This window comes from Gavia stellata, chromosome 33 (genome assembly GCF_030936135.1).
Source record: "Gavia stellata isolate bGavSte3 chromosome 33, bGavSte3.hap2, whole genome shotgun sequence".
Taxonomy (NCBI): domain Eukaryota; kingdom Metazoa; phylum Chordata; class Aves; order Gaviiformes; family Gaviidae; genus Gavia; species Gavia stellata.
Window position 1 is genome coordinate 2,819,541 of NC_082626.1, and position 23,927 is coordinate 2,843,467.

Consider the following 23,927-nt stretch of genomic DNA (forward strand, 5'->3'; position numbering starts at 1 on the left):
CTCCACGGAGTGCAAATACCCCATCACACGCGAATGTATCATGCCAGAGCCACCGCTGCGGGCAGGCGCGGGGGGTCCGGGGGGGCTGCGGCAGCGCCCTGCCCCCTCCCCCGCCCCTCACCCACGTGTCTTCTTTTGATATAAAAAAAGGGAAAAAAAGAAAAAAAAAAAAAAAAACAAAAAAACCCCCCCAACAACAAAAAAAAGGAAGGAAAAACCCTCCAAGTTTACGGAGCGACTTGTTTCTCTCAGTGTTGGCACGACTGGTTACGGAGAGAGCGCGGGGGGCCGGGAGCTGGTGCCGGGGGGGCGAGGGCTGTCACCGTCCTCCGGCCCCCCACCTTGGGGTGCGCCGGGACGGGGTGCCGGGTGGGAAAGGGGAAGCGTTCCCCGGCTCCTTCCTGCTTTCTGCGGGAAGCAGGGGTGTCGCAGGCCGCCGTGATTCACTCCCACGCCGGGGTCTTGCACAACCCGCTTCCTCCCTCCTCCTCCTCCTCGCCAGCTCCCGGGGGACCGGACCCACTCCCGGGGGGTGCGGGTGGGCATCACCCCCTCCCTGCCAGAGGGTCGCGGGGGGTGTTGGGGTCCCGGGTCCCCTCTCTGCTTGATACCAAAGAGGAAACTGTTCAGGACAGGCTCTGGTCTGGGCCGGAGTCTATTTTTGGGGGTGTTTGGGGGTTATTTTGTGTTGGGGGGGGGAGGGCGAGGATTGGGGTGTCTAATTTATTACACGTTTCTATATTGCGGGATTGTATCATTTTACGGGTCCACAGGGAAAAAAAAGAACCAAAACCAGCTTATTTTATAAAAAAAACAACAAACAAACCTGTTCTGAGCAGCTTCTGCCGCGTCCTGCGGGGGGACGGGCGGTGGCCGCAGGTGGGGGGCACCGGGGGGCACCGGGGGGGCACCGGGGGGGCACCGGGGGTCGGAGGGGGCGGTGGCGGCTCCCCACCCACCCCACCCCACCCAGTCCCGTCCCGTCCCGTCCCGTCCCCCGGTGCCGGGTGGCCCCGCCCCGCCCGGGCGCACGTGCTGCCGCCGCGGGGCCGCCCCCCCCCCCCCCCCCCCCCCGCCCCGGTTTCACAACCGCGGGCACCGGCCGCGCCGCGGGCGGCTCCGCCGATGTTTTCCTGCCCGGGACCGGGCGCATGGAGCGGTCGCCGCGGCTGCTCCTCCTCCTCTTCCTCCTCCTCCTCCTCCTCCTCTTCTCCGCCGCCGCCGCTCCCGGGCGGCCCTGCGGCCCCGCCGGTGAGTGCGACCGGCACCGGGGGGGGGGTTGGAGCGGTGGGAGCCCACCGGCGGAGTGTGCCCCCCCCCCCCCCCCCCGGTGTGGCTGCCTCGGCTCGGGCGCTGCTCCCGGTACCGGCGCCGCGCGGGTCCGGGTCACGGGGAGTTGGGGGGGGGACACGGTTCCCTGTCCGCCCCGGCGGAGCTCAGCCGGGCCCGGGGAGACGGGCAGGGTGCGCGGACGGGGCACGGCGGGTGGGGACTGGGTGCTGGGTGCCGGGTGGGTGCTGGGGACTGGGTGCTGGGGGCCGGGTGGGTGCTGGGGACTGGGTGCCGGGTGGGTGCTGGGGGCCGGGTGCCGGGTGCTGGGGGCCGGGTGCTGGGGGCCGGGTGGGTGCTGGGGACGGGGTGCTGGGGGCCGGGTGGGTGCTGTGTACTGGGTGCCGGGTGGGTGCTGGGGGCCGGGTGCTGGGGGCCGGGTGGGTGCTGGGGGCCGGGTGCTGGGGGCCGGGTGCTGGGGACTGGGGGCCGGGTGCTGGGTGGGGGCCGGGTGCTGGGGGCCGGGTGGGTGCTGGGGGCCGGGTGCTGGGTTCTGGGTGGGTGCTGGGGACGGGGTGCTGGGGGCCGGGTGGGTGCTGGGGGCCGGGTGCTGGGGGCCGGGTGGGTGCCGGGGACTGGGTGCTGGTTGCCGGGTGCTGGGGACTGGGTGCTGGGTGCCGGGGACAGGGTGCCGGGGACAGGGTGCTGGGGGCCGGGTGCTGGGGGCCGGGTGGGTGCCAGGGACTGGGTGCTGGTTGCCGGGTGCTGGGTGGGTGCTGGGGATGGGGTTCTGGGGACTGGGTGCTGGGTGCTGGGTGGGTGCCGGGGACAAGGTGCTGGGGGCCGGGTGCTGGGGACTGGGTGCTGGGGGCCGGGTGCTGGGGACTGGGTGCTGGGTGCGTTCCCGGCAGCAGGAGCCGACGGGAAGCAGCAGGTCCTCGCTGGCTGTTGACCTTTGCAGGGAGAGCCGGGAGCGCTGCCCGGGGCGGCCGCCCTGGCCCCAGCCCAGGCCTGGCCCGGTGCCCCCGGCCAGCCCGGCCGCTTAACCCCTCTGGCACCGGCCCCCCGGGACCCCCCAGCCCAGCCCGCGGCTCCCCCGCAGCCCCGCTCCCAGCTCTCCGCTCCCCACGCTGCCCGGCTGCGTCCCACCGCCGGACCCCCCCTCTCGCACCCCGGCCGGGTGCTGCGGTGGCCGTCCCTGCGGCCGTTCTGGGGGGTCCGTGTGCCGGGGGGGGCCGGTGCCTGGTTCGGGGGGGAATCGCTGGCTCAGCGGGAGCAGCCGCTCGCTCCGGCTCGGTGCCTTCTGCAAATATTGACGCTGAGTAGGCGCTGGGCGTGGGGAGCAGATGGTGGGGTGCCCCCCTCCTCTGGGACACCCACGGGGCTTGGGGTCTCGTCTCCCATTGCCTTGACCCCCTCTCGTCCCCCCAGGGCTCTCGCGGGACACGGTGCTGGGACGCCCGGGAGCGAACGTCACCTTGACCTGCCAGGACGAGGGGCTGGCGAACGTCACCGTGTCCTGGCAGGTGGAGGAGCGGGGGACGGCGGCGGTGGGGGGCCGCAGACGGCAGCTGGCGGAGGGCAACACGCTGCTCCTGCGGCGGCTGCGCTACGAGGACTCGGGGCGCTACAGCTGCTACGTGGGGGGCCAGCCGCTGCGCTCCCTGCGGCTGCTGGTAGAAGGTGGGTCCGCGCTGGGGCGGAGGTTTCCCTCACGGCATCGCCCGGTCCGGCGTCCCCCGTCTCCCAGCACCTCCCTGCCTTGCAGAGCCCCCCGAAACTCCCCGAGTCTCCTGCTACCGGCGGAGCCACGACAAAGATGTCCTGTGCGAGTGGCCGCTTCGGGTGAAGCCGTCCCCGGGGACACGGGCGATGCTCTGGGTGAAGCAGAGGTGAGTGCCATCCCAGCACCTACATGGGGCTGGGACCCCACGGCACGGGACGCAGGGACTTTACTGTCCCTCCCCGCGGACCCTTTCCCCGACGCCAGCCGGGGCTGCCCCGTGCCCGGTGTGTGCCACAGCTCCATCCAAGCCACGTCCTCACAGGTTCGTGGTTGAGAACGCCACGGAGCAGCGGTGCCGCTACTTCTCCAAGGCGCGGAAGTTTGTTTGCCGGGTGAAGGTGCCACCCGGCGCCGACGACACCAAACCCCTCGTGGTGTCCACGTGCGTCAACAACGGTGCCGGCAGCTCGGCCGGCGAGGACAGGATCATCACCCTCAGCAGCGTCCGTGAGTGCCGCTCCTCTCTTGCCATGGGCCGGGACCGGCCGTGCGGTACGGTGCCGGGCCCTGAAGCCCCCGCTTCCCCGGCAGTGAAGCCCGACCCCCCCATCAACGTGACGGTGGAGGCGCTGGAGAAGGCGCCGCAGCGGCTGCGGGTCAACTGGTCCTACCCCTCATCCTGGGACCCCCGATTCTACTGGCTCCGCTTCCAGGTCCGCTACCGCCCCGAGCCCGCCCAGACCTTCGCAGAGGTGAGACCCCCTCCCCGGCGTGGGGCTGTCCCCCGGCCCTGGCGAGGTTGTCCCCAACCCCACGCTGCCCGTGTCCCCTCCAGGTGGACCAGGTGACGACGACATGGCTGGACATCCGTGATGCCTGGCGGGGGACGCGGCACGTGGTGCAGGTGCGGGCGCAGGAGGAGTTCGGCCATGGCGCGTGGAGCGAGTGGAGCCGGGAGGCGGTGGGCATCCCCTGGACAGGTAGGAGGGGGACATGCGGCCCTGAGGCCGGGGGCTCAGCCCGGGGTCCCCCAGCCTCACGTTCCCCCCACCCCGACCCTGCAGACCCCCGGGACCTCACCTCTGAAATGGGACCCTTCAGTTCGCAGGTAGGACACAGCCTCAGCCCTGGGGGGACACGACACGCTCCCGGTTGGGTCCCACGTCCCCGTGTGGGACAAGGGGACACCAGGGTGGGGGGGCTGCCCCATCCCATCGCACCCCCTTGCTTTTTCTTGCAGTTCCCCATGGAGGATGGCACCTATGGGGTCACGCTGCCCCCCGAGCTCTTCGGGGAAGATGCTGCTGATGGCGCTGGTGGTGAGGAGGGGTCCCTGGGTTGGCTGTGGGGGGGCTGGGACCCCCCGGGGCACTCGTCCCCACAACAAGCCTGTTGCCCCCCCCCCCTCCTCTGCCGTAGGGGCCATCGTGGAAGCCAGCGCCCGCTCCATGGCATCCCCCTACGCCTTCCTGGTGGCCGGGGGGAGCCTGCTCCTGGGCATCGCCCTCTTCGTTGGCATTGTGGTGAGGTGAGTGCCCGGGGGGGACACGGGGCGGGGGGGGGGGCTCTGCCTGGGCCCCCCCCTGACCTGGGACTGCTCTCCCCTCCTGCAGGTACAGGCAGACGTGGCGGACGGGCAGGCAGCGGGCGGCCAAGCCGGAGGGTGAGGGGCAGCACATGCTGGTGCCCTTGGGCCCCCCCAGCCCCCCTCTCAGTGAGACCCCCCTGCTCCCCCCCCCCGGCCCGCTGGCCCCCGGGGCTCTCCACGTCACCAACTTGGACTATTTCTTCTCAGAGCAGTAGCCCGGGGCTGGACGCGCTGGCAGGCACCTGCGGGTCGGGTGGGGGGGTCCCTGGCCCCGAGGGGTCCCGGGGCTGGGATGTGGCCCTGGGAGCAGCCCCCCCCCCCATCCCAGGGTGCCGAAAGCCACCCCCAGGGCTGCGAGCAGCTTCTGAGGAGGGGGGGGATCAGTGCCACCCCCATGGAGAACCAGCCACGGGGGCCCCCAGGATGGGTCCCCCGGGGGGGAGCAGCTCCGGGGCCGCGGCCAAGCTGGGATGGCCAAGGGTGAAGGCGCTGGAAGCACGGCCGTGCCGGAGCGTGGGAGCCGGGCTGGGCTCTACCCGTGGGGCCGGGTTTGGGGGTCCCATGGGGAAGGGCCTAGCCCCTGCAGTGCTGCGGGTGTCGGGGAGGGGGGGGCTGGCTGGATCAGCCCCATCCCTGTGCCCCCCCCCGGGGCTTATTTTTAAAAGCACGTGTTGGGGAAACGTGGCAAAACGTGTCTCTTAAATAAATGCCTCGGATTTGTAACGGAGTGGGTGCTCGGGGGGGGTGGGAGTGACTCCAGGGGGTGGTGGGGTGGGGCTGGGCTGTGCACCCCCCAAATCGAGGCCATGCACCCCCAGTCCGTGCACCCTATGCCTTGCTGTGCCCCCTAACCGTGCCATGTACCCCGTGCCGTGCCCGCTATGCCACCGAGTGCCTCCCGCCCTGTGCACCCCATGCTGTGCCCCCCCCCACATGCCACCTAACTCCTGCCATGCACCCCCAGGTTGTGCCCCCCATGCCCAGGAGTGTCCCCCAGCCCATGCCCCCCATGCCATGCAGTACCCCCGGCAGGAGCCCACCCCACCCCGGGTTGTGCAATGCCCCGGGGAGCTGCAGCTGCACCCGGGCAGGAAACCGCAGGGCGAGGGGAGTGGGTGCCTGGGCACCCTGGGGAGGCTGTGTTCCCCCCGCCTCCCCCCAGCCGGCCCCGCTCTATAAAAAGCTCAGCAGGATGCAGATGTGCGGGTGGGGGGAGCCCCGATACCCCTGCCTCCTGAAACCGGGATGGCTCCTGCCAGCACGAGTTTGGGGTTGAGTCAAACGCTTCCACCCTCCCAAGCAGGCAGGTGATGTCTGGGGGGGGGCGAGGGGATGGATCCTGGGGTCAGCCCCGATGGGCCCCCAGCCCCAAAAACCTACCCTGGTTTTGGGCAGCGCTGCGGCCCCACTGCGGGCAGAGCAGAGCCCGGTAGCTGGGCCCCAGGCAGGGAAGGGGCTGGGTGTCTCGCTGCACCCCCATGTAGCACCCACAGCCCGGGCACCTGCTCCTCCTGGTACCCTCGGGGCCCCCAGCCCCATCCCTGCACCTCTGCAGCCCCCCAGCCCCATCCCTGCCCTACTGCAGCCCCCAGCCCCATCCCTGCCCCAACCCTTCCCTACTGCAGCCCCATCCCAGCCACATCCCTTCCCTATTGCAGCCCCCAGCCCCATCCCTGCCCCATCCCTTCCCTATTGCAGCCCCCAGCCCCATCCCAGCCCCATCCCTGCCCTATTGCAGCCCCCAGCCCCATCCCTGCCCCATCCCTTCCCTACTGCAGCCCCATCCCAGCCGCATCCCTTCCCTATTGCAGCCCCCAGCCCCATCCCTGCCACATCCCTTCCCTATTGCAGCCCCCAGCCCCATCCCTGCCCTATTGCGGCCCCCAGCCCCATCCCTGCCTCATCCCTTCCCTACTGCAGCCTCATCCCTTCCCTATTGCAGCCCCCAGCCCCATCCCAGCCCCATCCCTGCCCTATTGCAGCCCCCAGCCCCATCCCTGCCCCATCCCTTCCCTACTGCAGCCCCCAGCCCCATCCCTGCCCCATCCCTTCCCTATTGCGGCCCCCAGCCCCATCCCAGCCCCATCCCTTCCCTACTGCAGCCCCATCCCTTTGCTATTGCAGCCCCCAGCCCCATCCCTGCCCCATCCCTTCCCTACTGCAGCCCCATCCCAGCCGCATCCCTTCCCTATTGCAGCCCCCAGCCCCATCCCAGCCTCATCCCTTCCCTATTGCAGCCCCCAGCCCCATCCCAGCCTCATCCCTTCCCTATTGCAGCCCCCAGCCCCATCCCAGCCCCATCCCTGCCCTATTGCAGCCCCCAGCCCCATCCCAGCCCCATCCCTTCCCTACTGCAGCCCCCAGCCCCATCCCTGCCCCATCCCTTCCACTTCACCGCCCCCAGCCCCCCCAGGACCACCCACCTCCTCGCAGCCAACAAGTTTATTTTACTACTTCGTTACACATCCCAGTCTCGCTGCGTCCCCCCGCCCCGGGCGCTGGAGGCAGCCTCGCAGGGGGTCAGCTCCGGCACAGGGCGGGCAGGATGCGTCCCGGCAAAAGGGCAGTGCCACCCTGCCGGAGTCCAGCGGCGGGCAGCTGCCAGCAGGCAGGAGCGGGGTCCCCGCAAGGCTGGGGACGCAACCGAGGGGTCCTCTGCCGGACCCTTCCCGTGGCACGCAGCGATGGCTGGGGCTGGACCCTGCCCCATGCTCCGGGGCTGGGGGTCGTGGGCCAGTCTGGGGGGACATTAGCGGGCGCTAATGCAGCTTGCAGTGGACGGGGTGCAGCAGGGCCATGTGCTCGGCCCCCTTGAAGGGCAGCTTCTCGGTGGAGTAGTAGTGCACGACCTCGGGGACGCTGGCGAAGACGCCGCTGGCCTGGCTGAGCGTGTACTTGTTGTCCTTGGTCTGGGCCACGATGATGTGGACGCAGCCCTGGCTGGTCCTGGGCGGCCGGCGGGCGTCAGTGGTGCCGCCAGCCCCCCGGCACCCGCCCGCTCCGCAGCCAGGGCCGCATCCACCCCTGTTTGTTCCCGTCCCGCTCCGATTGTTTCGGCTCCAGGGGCTCCGCTTCCTCAGGAAGGAAACGCCACCGGCGCTCCCGACAATGCACCGGGGAGGGGGGACGCGCCGCTACCCCCCGCCCCAGCGCCGCGCCAGGATGCCTGGGTCCCCCCATGGGTTGGGGTGGGGGGGTGCCGTTCCCCGGGACCCGAGTCCTCCCACCCCATCAGGGCTCTGGTGTGAACAACCCGGGGGGGGTTCCTGCTGCGGCATCCCTCAAGGGTGGGATCCGCCACATCCCTCCAGGGTGGGACCCGTCACATCCCTCCAGGGTGGGACCCCCCGTCCAGGGACCGGGACCCCCCATTCCGCGGCCGCTCAGCCACTCACTTGAGCGCGATGGAGTACTTGCCGCTGCCGGTCTCGCTGGTGCGCACCAGGTAGCCGGCCTCCCGGCACGCCTGCAGCCGGCTCTCCGCCTCGGCCCGCGTGATGGCCCCATGGTACCAGCTGTGGGGGGGGGAATGCTGAGCGGTGGCAAAGCCCCAGACACACCCCCCCCTCCATTTTCCGCCCCGGCTGCCACACGTGGCTCGGCCTCGCGACTCACGGCTGCTTCTCCAGCGCCAGGGCGGGGTCCACGCGCTCCCCCTCGCCGTGCTCAGCGCCCGCCGGCTTCAGCATCTTGGGGGTCCAGCTCTTCTGGCGTAGGTGCTGCCGCGGTGCCTCTTCCTTGGGACGCTCCGAGCCCTCAAACTGGACTGGGGGGGGATATGAGATGTGAGCCCCCAAAGCCCTCTCCATGCCACCTCCATCCCCATCCCCATCCCTAGCTCTGTCCGCATCCCCGTCCCCGTCTCCATGTCCCGGCCACGAGCAGGGACATCTTCCTCTGGATCAGGATGCTCAGAGCCCCGTCCAACCTGACCGGGAATGTCTCCAGGGATGGGGCACCCACCACCTCTCTGGGCACCCTGCGCCAGCGTCCCCCCACCCTCGGCGTAAAGAATTTCTTCCTTTTATCTAGTCTGAATCTCTCCTCTTTTAGTTTAAAACCATCACCCCTTGTCCTACCGCTACAGGCTGTGCTAAAATGTCTGTCCTCGTCCCCATCCCTGTCCTTGTCCCCATTCCCATCCTCATCCCTGCTCCCATCCCCATCCACGTCCCCATCCCAGTCCCCATCCCGGTCCCCATCCCGGTCCCCTACCTGACAGCGCTTTGACAATCTGCTCCTTCTTCCACTCCCAGGGCTGCTCGTACTCGCCCGCCGGGCGCTCGTCGTTCTCGGGCAGGCGCCCGTCCCCGGCCCTCGCCCTGCGCTCCGGGGTCCCCCCAGCAACCCCCTCCCCGGGCTCATAGGGGGTGTCGTAGAGCTGTGGCCCCTTCCCTGCCGCCTCCTTGCCCGCTGGCCGCTTGGCCGGCTCCGGCTTGCCGCCCCCCTCCCCGGGCTCGCCGGGACCCTCCAGCAGCAGGATGGCTTTGACCAGTGGGTCCTTGGAGCCCCGACGGCGGATTTCTGCGGGGAAGAGGGACAGTGGGTCACGGAGGGGGGCTGAGTGTCCCCTGAGACCCCCCCTCCCAACGCCTCCCTTGGGGAGGGATGTGCACCAGGGACCCCGTCCCGGGGACGCCCCATTGGGAACCGGCTTGGGAGGAGCCGGCGCAGGAAGGGGCCCATCCTCATGGCGCCTGGCCTGCTGTCGCAGCCCCGAGGCTGCCGGCGCCGCGGGCACAGAAACACGCCGGTGGGGCCGGCCAGGCTCCGCGGCGGCAGGATGCTACACCCCACTCTGGAGCTCGGCCCCACAGGAGGCCACCCCGGGGGGCTCACACACACACACCCCCCCCCCCAGCCCCCCGCTTCACCCCACGGCGCCGGGCTCCGCCAAACAGCCCAGGCTGCCCCGCACGGAAAAAAACCATCAGCAGCAAATCTTTTATTTCCAGCTTCCGGCCGAGTCAGTTCCTGTTGTTCTGGCCAGCTGGGCGGCCGCCGCGCCGGCCGGGGGGTCGCTGACTGGGGGGCACGGCTGCGGGGGACCCTTGGGGTGCTGTATCCCCATCCCGGGATGACTGGGGGCGGGGGGGGGGCATAGAGGGCTTTGCACCGGCCCCGTGCCCTCGTCGGGCGATGGCAGCAGGTCGTGGCACCAGGCGAGGGGCCGGCGGGCACAGGTCAGTGTCCGGCCTCGCGCCCGCTCCTTATCTGGCCCCGCGCAGCCGCAGGAAGCGGCGAGCGGCTTTCCTGTTCCCGGAGCCTCCCGCGCCGGGCGGCTCCGAGGGCGGCCGCGCGCTCCCGGCTGGGGAGCGGTGCCAGCCGCGCTGCGGTGGCATGGCACGGCACGTACCTGTGATCATCTGCTGGGCGTCGTAAGGCTCCATGTAGCCGTCGTTCTCCCCCAAGCGCTCGGCTTCCCGCTGCCCCTTGGTGCGCTTGGCGTCGTAGGGGTCGGCGTAGTCCTCCAGGATGATGACCTGGGGAGGGGACGGGCACCACCGGCCTCAGGGGGCTGCCGGGAGTCCCACCGAGCATGCCGGTGGTGGTGGAGTGGGAGCGGGGTGGCGGGGATGTCACCGGCGCAGAGCCGGGCAAGGGGACAGGGACACTGGGGTCCCCAGGGGAGGATGGAGCCATGCTACAACCCCACGAGGGTGCGCCCGGAGGCACCTTTGGGGGGGGACAGCACCCATCCCTATGCACCCCAGTGGTGGGGAGGAGCCTGGGGGGGGCTCAGGGACCCTTTTGGGTGACACCACCCCCCCCTCGACTGGCGCCCAGCCACCCCAGGGCTGTGTGGGGGTTAAAGTCCGGCTTCCCAGAAAAGTTTTACGTCAGCCTTTGTTTAACCAGCGGTCAAATGCCGGGGTCAGGGTGGTATGGCACACGGCGGGACGCGGCAAAGGGGGGGGGGCCCGGAGAGCGCTCCCCCCGACCCGGCAGATGAAGGGCACTCGGGATGAAAGGAGCTTTGAACGGGATTTGAAGGCAGCAGAGCTGGCCGCGATGAAAGGCCGGGGTTAGCCGGGCTAATGAGCCGGAGCCCAAAGCGGTTAAAGCTGCCAGTGCCATGCGCTCCCCCGAATCATGTCCCCCCCCCGCCCGCCCAGTCCCCCCCTTACCGTCTCTGTCTTGGGGGTCTTCCCCTTGTCCTGCTCGGGGGCAGGCAGGCCGGTGGGTGGGGGGCCAGGGTACCCCTTCCCGTTTTTCTCATGAGCCTCCACCTTGATGAGGCGGTTGATGTAGGTGCCGCAGGTTTTGGGGGGTCCCTCCGGCGTGCCCCCCTCCGCTCGCGAGTTCTTCCGCATCTTCCCGGTGGCGGCCTGGAGCAGACCCTGCAGGTTGTCCCGCGACAGCCGGCCACCCCCTTCCTTGCCACCCCCCGGGCCGACCCGGCAGCCCCCCAGCTCGGCGGCCGAATTCTTGCGGCTCTTGCCCAGACTACCGCTGCCCGGCCGAGCTCTCTCCGAAACCGTCTTCAGGTTGGAGGGGAACTCCTTGAACCACTTGGCCGCCATGGGGCCGGGGAGGGACAGCGTGCTGCCGCCACCCCCCCGGGGCTCCTCGACGCCCCACGGCCGCCCCACCGGCTCAGGGCCGGCTCAGCCGGGGGGCACGGGGCAGCCCGGCTCCCCCCAGCCCCGGGACCCTCGGCGGTCGGGGGCCAGCCCGGGACGGGGACGGGGGGATGCGGACAGGGGGTCCGGGGCCTTCGCCCCCCGACGCAGGCGGGGGGGCTCCAGACGGCCTTCGCCCCCGCGGGGACGGCTGGCGGGTCCCCAGGGGTGCCGGTTCCCGTGTCCCGGGGAGGGGACCGCGTCTCCCCGGGGGTCCCTGGCCCCGGGGAAGGGTCCCGGGGGGTCTGCTCCAGCGATGGGACGAGTCGGGGGGGGGGGGGGTCTCGCCGGGCGTCCGGGGCGTGGGGAGGGGGGGGGGTCCGGCCGGGGCAGCCCCGGGTCTTCTGCCACCGGGGAAGGGCCCCGGGGGGGCGGCTCGCCGTGCTGCGGGGGTCCGGCCGGGGCCGGGCAGCCGGGGGGGTCCCGTCGCGGCTCCTCGGCGGGGCCCGTCTCCGGGGGTGGGGGGCGGCGGGGCTGCGAGATGGGGGTCAGGCCGGCCCGGGGGGCCCCATGCGGCGGCGGCGGGACGGGACGGGACGCGACGGGACGGGACGGAGCCGGAGGGGCCGGAGGGGGCGGTGGGGCCGGAGCTCCCCGCCCAGATCCGGAGGGGGCGGCCCCGGGGGACGGCGCGGCACCGGCCGGGCGGGCGGTCACCGGCCCCGGCAGCCTCGGGGAGCCCCGGCCCCGTCCTCCCCGTCCGGGGTCTCCGAGGGCTGCTGAGAACGGCGGGGGTGGGGGGGGTGGGGGGGGTGGGGGGTGCGTCCCGTCCCGGTGGGGCTGGGAGACCTCGGGACACTGCTTGGCTGATGGGACAAGGGGGGGCTTGACCCTCACATGGACCCCCCCCCCACGTACGGACCCTGTGTGTGGACCCCCCCCACCCCAGACAGCCCCCGTGCACAGCCCTTCGTGCACGGACCCCCCCAGGCACAGACCCGTACCCCCCAAGACCCTCCGCACAGCCCCTGTGCACGGACCCCATGTACCGGAGCTGTGCACAGACCCCCACCGTGCAAAGACCCCATGTATGGACCCCCCCCCATGCACAGACCCGGTGCAGGGACCCCATGCACAGACCCCCCCCACCCCAAGCACAGGCCCCATGCACAGCCCGATGGGGCGAGGGCACGGCCCCGCTGTTGTGCTCGCTGCCGTCGCGGCTGTGGTTCGCGCCACACCGGCGAAGACCTACTTCTGCTGCACCGAGACCTCGCCGGAAAACCCCAGCTGAGCCCAGTGATTTGGCTTCCTGCTGGGCTGGCAGCTGGGCTGCGCGGTGCCGGGGTGGGGGGGCCCCTTCCCGACCCCTTTGCAACCCCGCAACAGCGATGGGGACGGGGTTTTGCAGGTAAAGATGCTCCCCCAGTCCCCAGCGGCCCTGGTTCGGGGCAGGTCATGGGTTCCTCCTGTTTGCCGGGACTGGAGAACGTCCCCAGGGACCAGCCAGCTCCTACTCATGGTGGGGGTTCCTGCTACTGTGAGGGGGCACTGGGAGAACAGACCCCCACCTCGGCAAGGACGGCTGGTCCCCAGCACCGTGCCCCCACCACCGTCCGGGTGCAGGGAGGTGCCGGGGCGCTGGGCAGCCTCAAGCAGGGGTGCAGGGTCACCGGCAGTGCCGTAGGAAGTGGTGGCAATTTCCTCGCCGGCGCTGCTGGGCAGGATGCGCCTTGCGGTGGCAAAGCGCCGCTGCTAGGCTGGCGCCCGAACTGGCGGTGGGATCTTGGCCGGCTTCAGCTTCGCCTTCTCGAGGCCACGGAAAACACCGTGCCGCCACCGGTAAACTCGGGTGCTAGCTTAACGTGAAAGGTGCTGGTTCGTTTTCTAGCCTTGGCAGATTTAAATCCTTAACCTTTCCGGGGGCCTCAACAGCAGGACAGACGCACAGGCAGCACCGTCTCGGTGGCTTTGTGCCGCGGCGGCGTTCCCCGCTGCGCGCCATCCACGCGTCTCCTTTGGGAAGTCTCTCCCTGTCCCCTGCCAGCTCCCGCAGGCTGTGGGAGCGTCTCCGGCAGCGGTGACAGATGGCACCGCGCGCCTGCTTCCCTGAGAAGCCAAAACAAGAGCCGAGCCAGCGCGGTGGTGACGAGCGCTGAGCCTGTCTCGGAGCGGGACAGATCCTGACGCTCGGGCGGGTGAGAACAGACGGGACAGGCAGACGCCTGCCAGACGCCAGCTCGCACTGTTCCTGCCACGCTTCCAGCCTCAACGCCCGCCGGGTCAGCATCTGAGCGGCGGAGGGTCCTGCAGGTCCCTCTTCAACTCTCCCGCTCATCCCGGCCCAGAAAGCCGCCAGGATTTGGGACCGCGCGTGCCATGAACTCTCCCAATCGACTCAGCGTACCCGAACTCAACCCCATCCCTGGGGCTGGCGGGCGCAGCCCCCGCCTCACCAAATCGCAGCACCACGAGCTTTTTAAACCTTCGTTAAACCATCTACCCCCCTCCCCAGCAGGTTCCTTGGTGCTAATTGAGCTGAAGAAGGAGCGGAGTGCGGCTGCCTCCGTCCCCCCCAGCACCAGGGACACGGCTGGGGAGCACCCAGGACCCCGCCGGGTGCTGTCCAGGGCGGAGGAGTGGAGCAGAGCTGCTCAGCGTCGCAAACCCTCCAATCCTTCAGCAAAGTGCTTAAAAATAGTCCGCGGCCGAGGCCGGATCCGCCCCTGCAGCAAGCGCGGAGCAGCCATCAGTAATCCCTCTCCTGCAGCGTCTTTTTATTCCAAGGCTCATCTTTTTATTCCAAGGCTCATCTTTTTATTCCAAGGCTCGGAGCAGGACACCGCCTAAAGAGGGGAGCAGCTGCTGGAGGAGATAATGGACTTCTTCTGAGGCCCTTTGATTTTCTAATAACTTTTATTCAAACACAGTGAATTAATACTGATGGTCCGGCTTTGACACTAATGAGTCAGCTATGTCCTCCAGCCGAGGACACAGCACCAGAAGTCAGAGGAGCTCCAACACCCAAATCTCCTTCCATCAGCCTCAGTACAGAGCAGGGGGGATTCAAGCAGGGAACAGGGACTGAAACAAGAGGGCACGACAGCAGCAACGCCTTCCGCCAAGGGCTGGGGCTCAGCCCTGTAGCACTGAGCCGAGCGGGAATGATGACTTGAGGAGGAAAGATAAAATAAAACCCTACAGAACCGTCCCGCTTGCTGCAGGAGAGAGTCCTGGGCAGGGGCGAGAGCAGCGATCGCACCCTGCGCTGCCCGCGCTCCCCTACGTTCCGCAGCTTTCATCCGCAGCACAGCAATCGCAGGTACGAGGGGCACGGCTGCCTTTCCCCTCCACGCCTGGGGAAGGGCTAGAGCCCCCGGTTTGTCACAGCCGAGCCTCCGTTCATCTCTCGCTGCTTGGCAAGACAGGCCACAGCGAAGTCTGGGGTGAGAGCTGGTGTGCCTACAAACCCCCTCATCCACAGCAGGACACAGGGAAGCCTGACAGATCTTCCCCTCTCCACTTCCAGAGGTGTAAGTTTGCAGTTTATAAAGAGAAAAGTCTGTTCTTGGTCTAGGGAAAAAGGGAACAGAAGCACTGCTGCCCTGTTCCCAAAAAACAAAAGGGTTTTCTTCTTGCAAGGCGGCTGTTTCGGACCTTCCCATGGGGCTTGTCCATGAGCTTCCCGGCCAACACCAAGAGGCCTGGGCCGTTCCTGCACCCCCACCTCCAGCACAGCCCCTCGGCTCCATCCACCGCCCCGCCACAGGACCAGGGCTGCAGATGCAGTGTGGCACGGCTGCGGCAAAGGGGTTTGCTCCCTGCCGCTGCCAGCGCGGGGTACGATCCACCCAGCAGCAGCTCAGAAAAAAAAAAAAAGAGTTAGTCAGACCAGCATCTTCAAATTAACAAACTGTAATTTTTCTCCAAAGATACATTTTCCATACACATCCATCATACACTGTAACAAAAAAAAGCAGTGTACATGAAATAAGAAAATAAATTAAATCCATAGCATAGGTAAGGAGGACGCTCTAGACTGGAGTAGAGTTGAAAGTTTCCAGCGATACAAGAGGCTCGAAAGTTTGTTTTAACAAGAATGCCTGCTAGCAAGGGTCCAGCAAGTGTTTTTTAGGTCAGTCCAACTGCTTAAACAGTTTTATTTAGAGTTTTTAAACAGCCATTATTGTCCTGCAACAGGCAGCGCTATTACATCCTGGGAGAAAGCCAAGAGGCATCGTTAAGATCCAAGTAGAGCATCCAGAAGATAATCAGATTGGTCCCGCAGCATCTGTGTTAGCCGTCCTCCTTGGGCGGTGTGTACCAGCCTGAAACAAGAGGAGAGATCTGTGAGGGACGTACGTAGCTGCCCAGGGAACGCGAATCCACGCCTGGAAACACGCAGCTGGAAAAGCTGCTGAAAGCGGCAGCGCAAGCACGGCGAGTCCCACTTCCAAAGGGCCACCTCTCCGGGTTACTGCCCAACACCACCCGGACAACGATGCGCTGTCTCTAGTTACAGCTGAAGGAGCCCAGCGGGGAAGGGCAGAGGGATGCTGCGGCCACGCGCTCTGTGTCAGAGAGCGGCTGCCCTTGCCGGCTGTCATCTCGCTCCAGGTAATCTCTGCACTTGGGGCAGAAAAAAACGCAAGCAGCTCGTCTGGACGCTTGGCCTAGGGGAGCCCGGACTCGCAAGGGAAAACGCACGCCCTCTCCCTCAGCCCTTACCGTTTTTCTCGTGGATCTGAACCAGGGACTTGTAGGACTGCTGTGCTCTTGTCAGGCTGTACTGATTCTGCAAGGGAAGCCAAGGCGACTGTCAGTCCAGCTAGAACCCGGTGCGAGCCATCCCACGCGCCCTCCCTACGTGAACCGCGCTGCCGCAGAGCCGGTTGTCCGCTCATCTGCCTCCATCCCGCTACCAACCGCTCCTCAAGTTCTCTTACGCTGACCGGGCCCTACCTTATTGGCTCCAAATTGTACTCGCGCTTTCCCTTTCACCAGAGTTGCGCTGATCTGCATAATCACCGACTCGATGGAGTACGCGCTGCTCCAGCCCTGAGGGACAGAGCGGAACACAGTGAGGCCAATGCGGACGGGATCCCCGCTTCCCTGCAACAACGAAAGGGCCTTCCCGAGCCCGGCACAGGCATCGCAAAGCCGTGCCAGGCAGCTGCCAGCCAGGGGTACAGGCAGGATTCAGCTGCCAGCAGGCTCCGAGCAGCAGGAATACGAAGCGTGGCAGACGGCAGCAGCTACCCAAGTCCACGTAGCGGCCAGTACCCACCTGTTTTGTAAGTAGCTCCATGCAGATGGCACCGCCACCCAGAACATACCTTGGGGAAAGAATTGGGCAAAGTTACGTCAGAGACGGACACAGCCTCACCCACCCGCTGCTCCAGAGATGAACCATTTTCTCAGAGCAGATCTCAGATGGAAAAATACACATTCAAAAAAAAAAAAAATCCACCCCCCACCCCGTCTACGCTTCCCGGGAGAGCTACTGCAAACTCGTATGGGGGAGATTACGGGACTGGATAAACTCTTAGTGAAAACTGCTGCAGGAAGCGGTGCTGGAGACCTCAGCGAGCAGACAGGCAGTTACTTACCCCCCTGACAGCACCGGGGACACGACCCTTACGAATGGTGGATCAAAAGGAAAGTTATCCTGGAACAAGAGAAGGGAAGCAAAGCCGTTGAGAAACGTCTTCTCTGATGACTCACTGAGGCAGGCGTATCTCGAGGAGGGGGAGGTACGGGAAGCCTTACTTTAAAGGAGAAGTTTAGGAGGATGAAATCTGTTCCTTCCTTCTCTTTTAGGATCTGGAGATCATTGTGCAAAGCGCTATCCTCGTCAACCCTGCCGAAGGAAAACCCCAGAGGGTCAGAGTCAAGGCGGTGCACCTCAAGTCAGCCGCGCTCACTGCCACCGAAGCCCAGAGCTACCGTACCTGCACAACCTGGCTGCCGCGTGGGCCCTCGGGTTCTCACCCAGAGGGCAGCGACAGCACGGGCTGTCAGCATTCTGCTCCCGGTTTGCAGAGAAGACCATCACACCCTTTTTGCATGCTGCCAGCTTAAAAATAAAGACTGCCTGGCCCAAGGAAAAGGCAGCACTGGTGTCTGGAGGGTGTGAAAGCTCGGGGTTTTGTCTGATGCACCTCTTCCAGGACTCTAGGAACAGCAGACAGACTTGCAGAGCCCTCAGATTATCTCATCTTTCTCTGGAGATGTCATCTCCTTTCTGATGTGGAGACAGCAAGCAAGCTGCCCGAGAGAGGCTAACCCAAGGTCTGCCAGGTGCTCCCCTGCCCTGCTCACTTCCCCTCTGGCTCACGGGGACGTTTTGGTCCCACCACCAAGATCCACCACAGTTGCATGATCCCAAGCTATGCCACCTACTTCAGGAGTTTGACGTTCCAATCGTAGAGGCTGTCGTTCACTAGTTCAACTGCATAGTATCCTGCAAGGCAGAGAAGCGCGTCACTACGGGGGGTTGAGCCACCACCCAGATTTCAAATTCCCCTTGGCCCTTTAGCATGACCTCGGCCTGGCACAGACCCCTGTGAAAAGCAGCACTTATCCAGAAGGACCGTTCTGAGGGCAGCAGTTTTCCTATGACTGCTTTTTCCCCCCCGAGTCCTTCAGCTTCGGAAAGGGGCAGGAGCACCAGCACCCTCAAAGCCAGATAATTCTCCCACCCACAGCATGCTCCTTGCTTCCATCCAGCACTGGCAGGGAACGGAGCCAGTAAGGCAGTTTTGCTCGCTCTTGACAGAGCCACAACCACCGAAGGCCGGAGATCCTCTCCCCAGCAGAGCAGAACAGCTCTAAGGCCCATTAGGTGCCACCCAGAATGACGAGGAAAACCCTGGCACGAACAGCAGAGCAGCAGCTCCCTCCCTCAGGCTCCCCACAGTACTTACCGCCCTTGAAACTTGGTGATCGGTAAATATCCCTGAGCTCCTTCATTAGCCGGTCGGTGGCCTGCACAGACCCAGACACTGCACCCTACAAGGAATTTGGGAGGAGGGAAGTTGCATTGTTACACCGCACCCACCACGGCTGTTGCTCTACGAGGCCAACACCTGAGCTAGAACTCCTGTCTGGCCTCTAAACCAGACCTTACCGTGTCCCCCACCTCTCAGTCTTCCCCCTACAGCAACCTCCCGTGCCCCAAATATGCCACCCCAGGCAGCGCAGCTGCAGCAGAAGCACGTAAGAATCTCAACTGCCTAAGAATCTCAGCCCAGGAGTATGAAAGCACAATCCACCAGCCACCTCCACGGCCTAAAGCGAGGTGCAGCTCCTGGGAGCAGAGGGGAGCCCCAGATCCCACTGCAGGAAGGCTGCCCCACGTAGCATCGATGCCTCGGGGGCACCCAAGGCCCACGCTTACTTCCCTGAGCTGCAGAGGCAGTTCACAGACTTCTCTGCCTCAGCCACGCCAGCCCTGAGAGCAACTGCTGTACCTTTGGCCAGAGACGCCCCCTTTGATTTAGGGCTAGCTGGTGCCTCCATCGCTCTCGCCCTTGGGCCCCTCTGCTTCCCCAACCCGCCCGCCCGCCCGCCGGGTGACACGTACATTTAAGTAATCTTGCCTCTGGTTCTTTTTTATTTTCTCTAAAATGGCCAGGTTTTCCTTCCCAATGCCTTCATCCTCTGTCTTCTTCCCATCTGCCGGCTCTTCCTCTTTCATCTCATAGTGGTCCAAGTCCTCAGTGTCCTGGGAAGGGGAGAGGACAGCTAGGCAGGAGACTCATCTTCACTCCTCCCTGCTTCGAGTACTGCATACGGAAGCTGCCCTGAACCAGGAAGGATGCCCGGTGCAACTCTCCCTCCCCAGAAGTCCCAAGCCCTGATCTGAGGCACAAACCGGGTGGAAGACACAAGGCCTGGGCACGGTCTGTGAAGAAGTTTCAGGCACTGGGCCCCTGCCGCCCTCCCATACCAAAGCCAGCAGGCAGAGCGGCACACTTCCCTTTCCAGAATTAAAATTGGGCTCATACAAGCTCTTTGTTCGTTGGATTCTTCCCTGCCAAGCCTCACGCCTGTTTATAATTAGCCATTAGTCTTACGTATGCTCCCCAACGAGCCCCATGTAACTCAAGGGCACTTGCATCTCAGCACGCACGGGGCTCAAGCAGCACTGTGCCGCGTTCCTGGATGGCCGGAACAAAGCGCAGACTCTTGGCGCAGCGCTGCCGGGCTGCGTTGTTCCCCCTTTACAAGCAAAAACCCAACACGAACACAGGTTGCCATCAGCACAAGAAGAAGAGACCCTCACACACAAAATTCAGCAGCACGGAACGTTTTCCCCTCAAAAAGAGGTGATGTTTCACAGCGTGTCTGGAGGCTCTTTGTAGATCAGCTCAGCTCTCCACTGCACAGCACGCCCCCGATGCCCTCCCTAACCCTGGCAGAGGCTCAGCACCTCACCTCTTTCCACATATCAGCCTGACGAGCGCTGTTGTCAAAGATCCCAATGTTAATAATCAGTAAAAACCAGTCACAGCAATCAGGGGCCACTGCAGAGATCTCTCCCCATGCACAGTGGCTACTGCGCTGCGTCAGCACACAGGCTTCAGCTACCTGGAAGCCGCCTGCAAACGGCTGTGGGTATGCACAGCTCCAGCGCTGGTATTAAATCTTCTGAACAAGTATTTACTTCGGCCTCTCCAGGCTAGCTGCTGCTATTCTGGATGAGCAGCATTTTTGGAAGGGCTTTGACATTTTTAGACTGTCACACAGGAAAAGAGATCCTCCTAGAAAATCCCTCGAGTGGATTAACCTGCATAATGCATATCAGCACCAGGGTACGGCTCTGCTGCTCTGCTCTTCCGACACAGCCCAACAAATCCAACCGCTCAGCAAGAAACCTCTGCTGTAAGCAGGAGCGTTGTCCCTGCACAACGACGCGCGGTGTTAGCAGAAAGCACGAGGGGGAACACTCAGTTCCCGAGGATTTCTTTTCCAGCCCACAGGAGCGTGAGGACTCACACATCACAAATTTGCCACGAAGCAGCAAGTTTGCAGATATGCGAGGTTTTGCTGGTACTAGTTTAAGCCTCCTCATTTTCTCCGGGGACCCTGGCAAAGGCCAGCCTTGATTTAGCAAGCTATTAACTTTGCTTAAACCCCAACAACTGCTAGGCATGCTGCTGCTAAGTGACCTGCCCCCAGGTTCTGCAGAGCTGCTGACTCGGTGCCCGTGCCTCTCACACCCCAGGAGAAGTCTGCGAGGCATCGCTACACGTCACCATGGAGATTCAAGATTATTCCACCCACTTCTAGAGATCTCTAAACCGCAAACCAAACAACTGAAGCCTGTGGGTTTTGCAGCACGATATTCTCAGCCTGCAGTGAAGTATGGCTGCCTCTGCCACTCCTGCCAACTAGCTCGCTCGCACACTGAGCCATCCTACCTAATCCTCTCTGCGGGAGTCCCATTCTCACGGTGTGATTTCCCCGCCAGCAAGGGCAACTCGGAAATCCCATCGCTCGTGAGTAAATTTCAGGCTCTAGAGCACAGCAGCAGACGCCAAGAGAGAAACTGTCCAAGGGGCTCCGCTCTCAGCTCGTCTGCATGCCTTTGGAGGCCACGGCTACGCCTCTCGGCTGCTGCGGTCCCTTGTGGTTTGTGAATGCATCGCTCCCATCCACAGCTCAGGACCTGGGTCCCCAGCAGCAAAACTCTGAGAAAAATCTAAGCCTTTGAGCGAAAGAGCGGGCTCTTCCCTGTCTGGACTCCACGAGCTCCTCCCAGACACGATCCCTGTGCCGTCACACCTTTCAGCAGGCATCTCGCTGTGCTCAGCTCTCTGAGGTACTTCCTCATACAGCGAGGATGCCACTTACCTCTGGCATCTCTTCATCTTCCTCTTCAGAGGACACCTCTTCCTGTGTGCTCTGTGGGGACAAAAGGACAGATACGAAGATCGCACTGTCAGCTTCCCGGGGCAACGCTCTCCTGCCTTACCAGACACTTCTGAGGTGAAGTTAAACAAGGATTTACAAGCAGAACTAAATTAAAGGCAGAGTGAAGCCGGGAACCTTTCCAGGAAACTACACCAGTGCAGCTAAACCGCACCGAGGCCCAACGGAGCAAGCTGGCATCAGCCAGGACAGGAATCCACCCCAGGGAGAGGAGATCAACACCTCACCTGCTGCGTTCCTCCTTTGGGGGTTAGGAACCCCCAGCCTCTAAAGCAAACTCCAGGGAACTTGTTTGATAAGCTTAGAAAGTCTCTTCCCGAGTCACTCACCTGGTCTGCCGGCAGAGGCTGGTCCAGCATTTCAACATCTGGATGTTGGGGAAGGTTGTAGAGTTTGCACAGGTCGGAGATTATCCGCTTCAGGTGCTGCAAAAGCTGTACAGAGACCAGACAAGCATCAGAGAAGCGCAGAGACCCACACGCCAAGCTAAGCCTCAGCAGTCCTCAGCGCTCCGACGCCTTCCCCTGCAAAGGAGTGAGCGAAGGCCCGGAGGCCGCTCCTTCCCGCTCCAAGCGGCGGCGGGCACGGGGGAAAAAAAAAAAAAATCACACGCCAGCATCAAACCGAAGAGAAGTCAGAGCTGCTCATCCCAAATTTCCTGAACCCTTGAGACCAGACGCAACCCCCTGCCTCGGGTGGCTGGAGGCACGCAGCAGGGATTTTACCCTCCCGAAGCAGCCAGCCTCTTGCCACCACTCCCCTCTCCCCAGGCAGCACCCCCTCACCAGCGTATTTCCTTTCCTGACTTCCACCAGCCTCTCCAGGATAGCTGCCAGGTTCGGATCGTCCGACTCCACAGACCATATCGGGGGAACAGCTGGATAAGCCTCCTGGAGAGAAGGAGAAGGTGGTGTCTGAGCTGCTGCAACTGCGTCTGTCCCACTAACGCAGCCGGTGGGGAACAGAGCAGCGAGCCAGGCAGGACAGGGAGCTGCAGCCCCACGCGTCCCGCAAATGGATCCCTCCAGACCGCAGAGATCAGCGGAACAGCCCACGAGCACCGGCATCCTCCTTCCGGGCTAATCCTGGGGCCAAGGGCAAAACAAACCCCTGCTCCAACCACGCTGATCTGGCTCAGCTCTGTGCCGCTTCCCCCAAGCCCAGGGGAGCGGGGTGGAACATGGAGGGTGGGGGCATTTTGGCCACCTCTTTGGTCACTGAGGCCTTTGCGGGGTGGCAAAGCGGTTAAGGCAGGACACCGAGGGTGTTTCACGCTGCCCCGCGGGCCTCTTGCCTCCCCAGCTCCAGATCAGAAGCGCAGCAGGAGAAGAATCAAGTGTGCACAACCTGACAGCACCCGCGCAGGGGCAGAGGCCAAGCAGGTGCCTTTAATCCGGGGCAAAGCCGCTGACGGCCTTTGACAATGCTCCTGAGTCGCCCCTCTGGAAAATCCCGGACACTGGCCCCGTTCAGAGTCCACACCGGGGGCTTTCCGTGCCCTGCTACTCCTCGTTTGGAGTCGCAACACCAGCTGTAACTCGCCAAGCGAGATGGGATCTGCACCCCATTGCAAACTGACCCAGAACCAGGTTCCCCTAAAACCCAGGCGAGGACGAGCCAGAGTGGACACCAAGAGCCTGACGCTGATGCTGCGGGTCCCCTCTCCTCCGGGCATCACTGGTCAGGGCCACCTGGGAACTCCCCAAAAAAAAACCCACCCCGGGGCAAGCACGGAAAAAGGGGGCACAGAGTCTTGTACCGGGGAGGAAGGGGCCATCAGGATGGCCAGGGCACCCTGTGTCCCCCCGGGCGTTACCAGGCCCCCCAGGCCCTGCCTGCGCCCGCTGGGCGAGGGTGAAGGCTCCGGGACTTGTTCTGCCGGGAGACGGTGAAGGCAGCCCCGCGGAGCTCGGGGGCTCAGCGTGGCCCGCACCCCACTCACAGGGGCCCGGGGAAGGCGGGGGGTGCGGAGGCAGAATCCCCCCCCGCGCCCGCCTGAGCCTGCCCTCGGTCCCCCCGTGCCCTGCAGCCGGCCCCGGCCACACCGGGGGACGGCGGGGCCCGGGGCCCAGCTCGCCACAAGACCCCCCCGGGCAACGGCGCCGGCTTCCAACGGGCCGCCGTCGCCCAACGGTCGGCAGCCCCAGCCGCCGCTCCGGCTGGCTCCCCGAACCGGGGTGGCCTCTCGGTCCCAGGGCCGCCCCCGCGGGTGCCCCCCGGAGCCAGGGCCCGTCGCAGAGGGCCGGTGCCGCCACCCCCCGCCCCCCCCCCGGGCCTCACCGTGATGTTGCAGTGGATGCGGACGGGCCCCGGCGGCGGCCCCCGGGAACCGGAGGCACCGGCTCGGGCCCCGGCCCCCGGGACGAACTCGCAGCTGATCTCGTCGGGGCAGGCGCTGCCGATGCGGAACCGCTCGTGGCCCCGGTGGAAGATGGACTCGAGCAGCCGCAGCTCCCGCCTCAGGAGCCGCCCGGCGGGGGCCGCCGCCACCTCGGCCCCGCTCCGCCCGGGCCCCCCCCGCCGCCGCCTGCGACCCCGCCGCCTCCTCCGCCCCCGCCCGCTGCATCTTCCCATGGAGGGACCCGCTCCGCCGCCGCCGCCGCCGCAGCCCCCGGAGCCGGCCCAAGATGGCGGCGGGACGGCCCCGCTCTCCGGAAGTGACCCCTCCCGCTGCCAACGGAAGGGGCGGGGCCGCAACCGCCGGAAGCGCTTGCGCAACTGGGCGGGGCGCCGCCGAGCCGGAAGTGACGCCAGGGAGGCGCCCCCGGAAAGTGAGGGGGCGGGACGAGCGGGAGGGGCGAGCCCCGCCCCTGGTCGGGAGGGGGTCACGTGGGGGTCACGTGGC

The 23,927-nt window shown here is 65.5% G+C and overlaps 3 protein-coding genes across 3 annotated transcripts; 1 reads left to right on the forward strand and 2 right to left on the reverse strand.

The window, feature by feature from the left end:
- Positions 1 to 1,151: 1,151 nt before the first annotated feature.
- IL6R (interleukin 6 receptor) lies at positions 1,152 to 4,798 on the forward strand. Its single transcript, XM_059832333.1, has 10 exons — positions 1,152 to 1,251; positions 2,701 to 2,952; positions 3,038 to 3,161; positions 3,318 to 3,502; positions 3,587 to 3,747; positions 3,831 to 3,975; positions 4,060 to 4,103; positions 4,236 to 4,314; positions 4,415 to 4,523; positions 4,609 to 4,798. Exons 1-10 carry the CDS (start codon positions 1,152 to 1,154, stop codon positions 4,796 to 4,798), a joined length of 1,389 nt encoding a protein of 462 aa, XP_059688316.1.
- A 2,361-nt stretch (positions 4,799 to 7,159) lies between these two features.
- On the reverse strand, positions 7,160 to 11,125 carry SHE (Src homology 2 domain containing E). Its single transcript, XM_059832352.1, has 6 exons — positions 10,712 to 11,125; positions 9,940 to 10,066; positions 8,799 to 9,107; positions 8,199 to 8,349; positions 7,979 to 8,098; positions 7,160 to 7,529 (listed from the first exon to the last, which is right to left on the reverse strand). Exons 1-6 carry the CDS (start codon positions 11,105 to 11,107, stop codon positions 7,343 to 7,345), a joined length of 1,290 nt encoding a protein of 429 aa, XP_059688335.1. The 5' UTR covers positions 11,108 to 11,125; the 3' UTR covers positions 7,160 to 7,342.
- Positions 11,126 to 15,050: 3,925 nt separating this feature from the next.
- On the reverse strand, positions 15,051 to 23,648 carry UBE2Q1 (ubiquitin conjugating enzyme E2 Q1). Its single transcript, XM_059832229.1, is given in 14 exon segments — positions 15,051 to 15,474; positions 15,875 to 15,941; positions 16,109 to 16,204; positions 16,434 to 16,482; positions 16,756 to 16,814; positions 16,916 to 17,006; positions 17,549 to 17,609; positions 18,073 to 18,157; positions 18,732 to 18,872; positions 21,005 to 21,055; positions 21,412 to 21,516; positions 21,868 to 21,972; positions 23,363 to 23,599; positions 23,601 to 23,648. Coding segments are annotated over 14 exon segments (1,227 nt in total). The 3' UTR covers positions 15,051 to 15,442.
- Between the last annotated feature and the right edge of the window lie 279 nt (positions 23,649 to 23,927).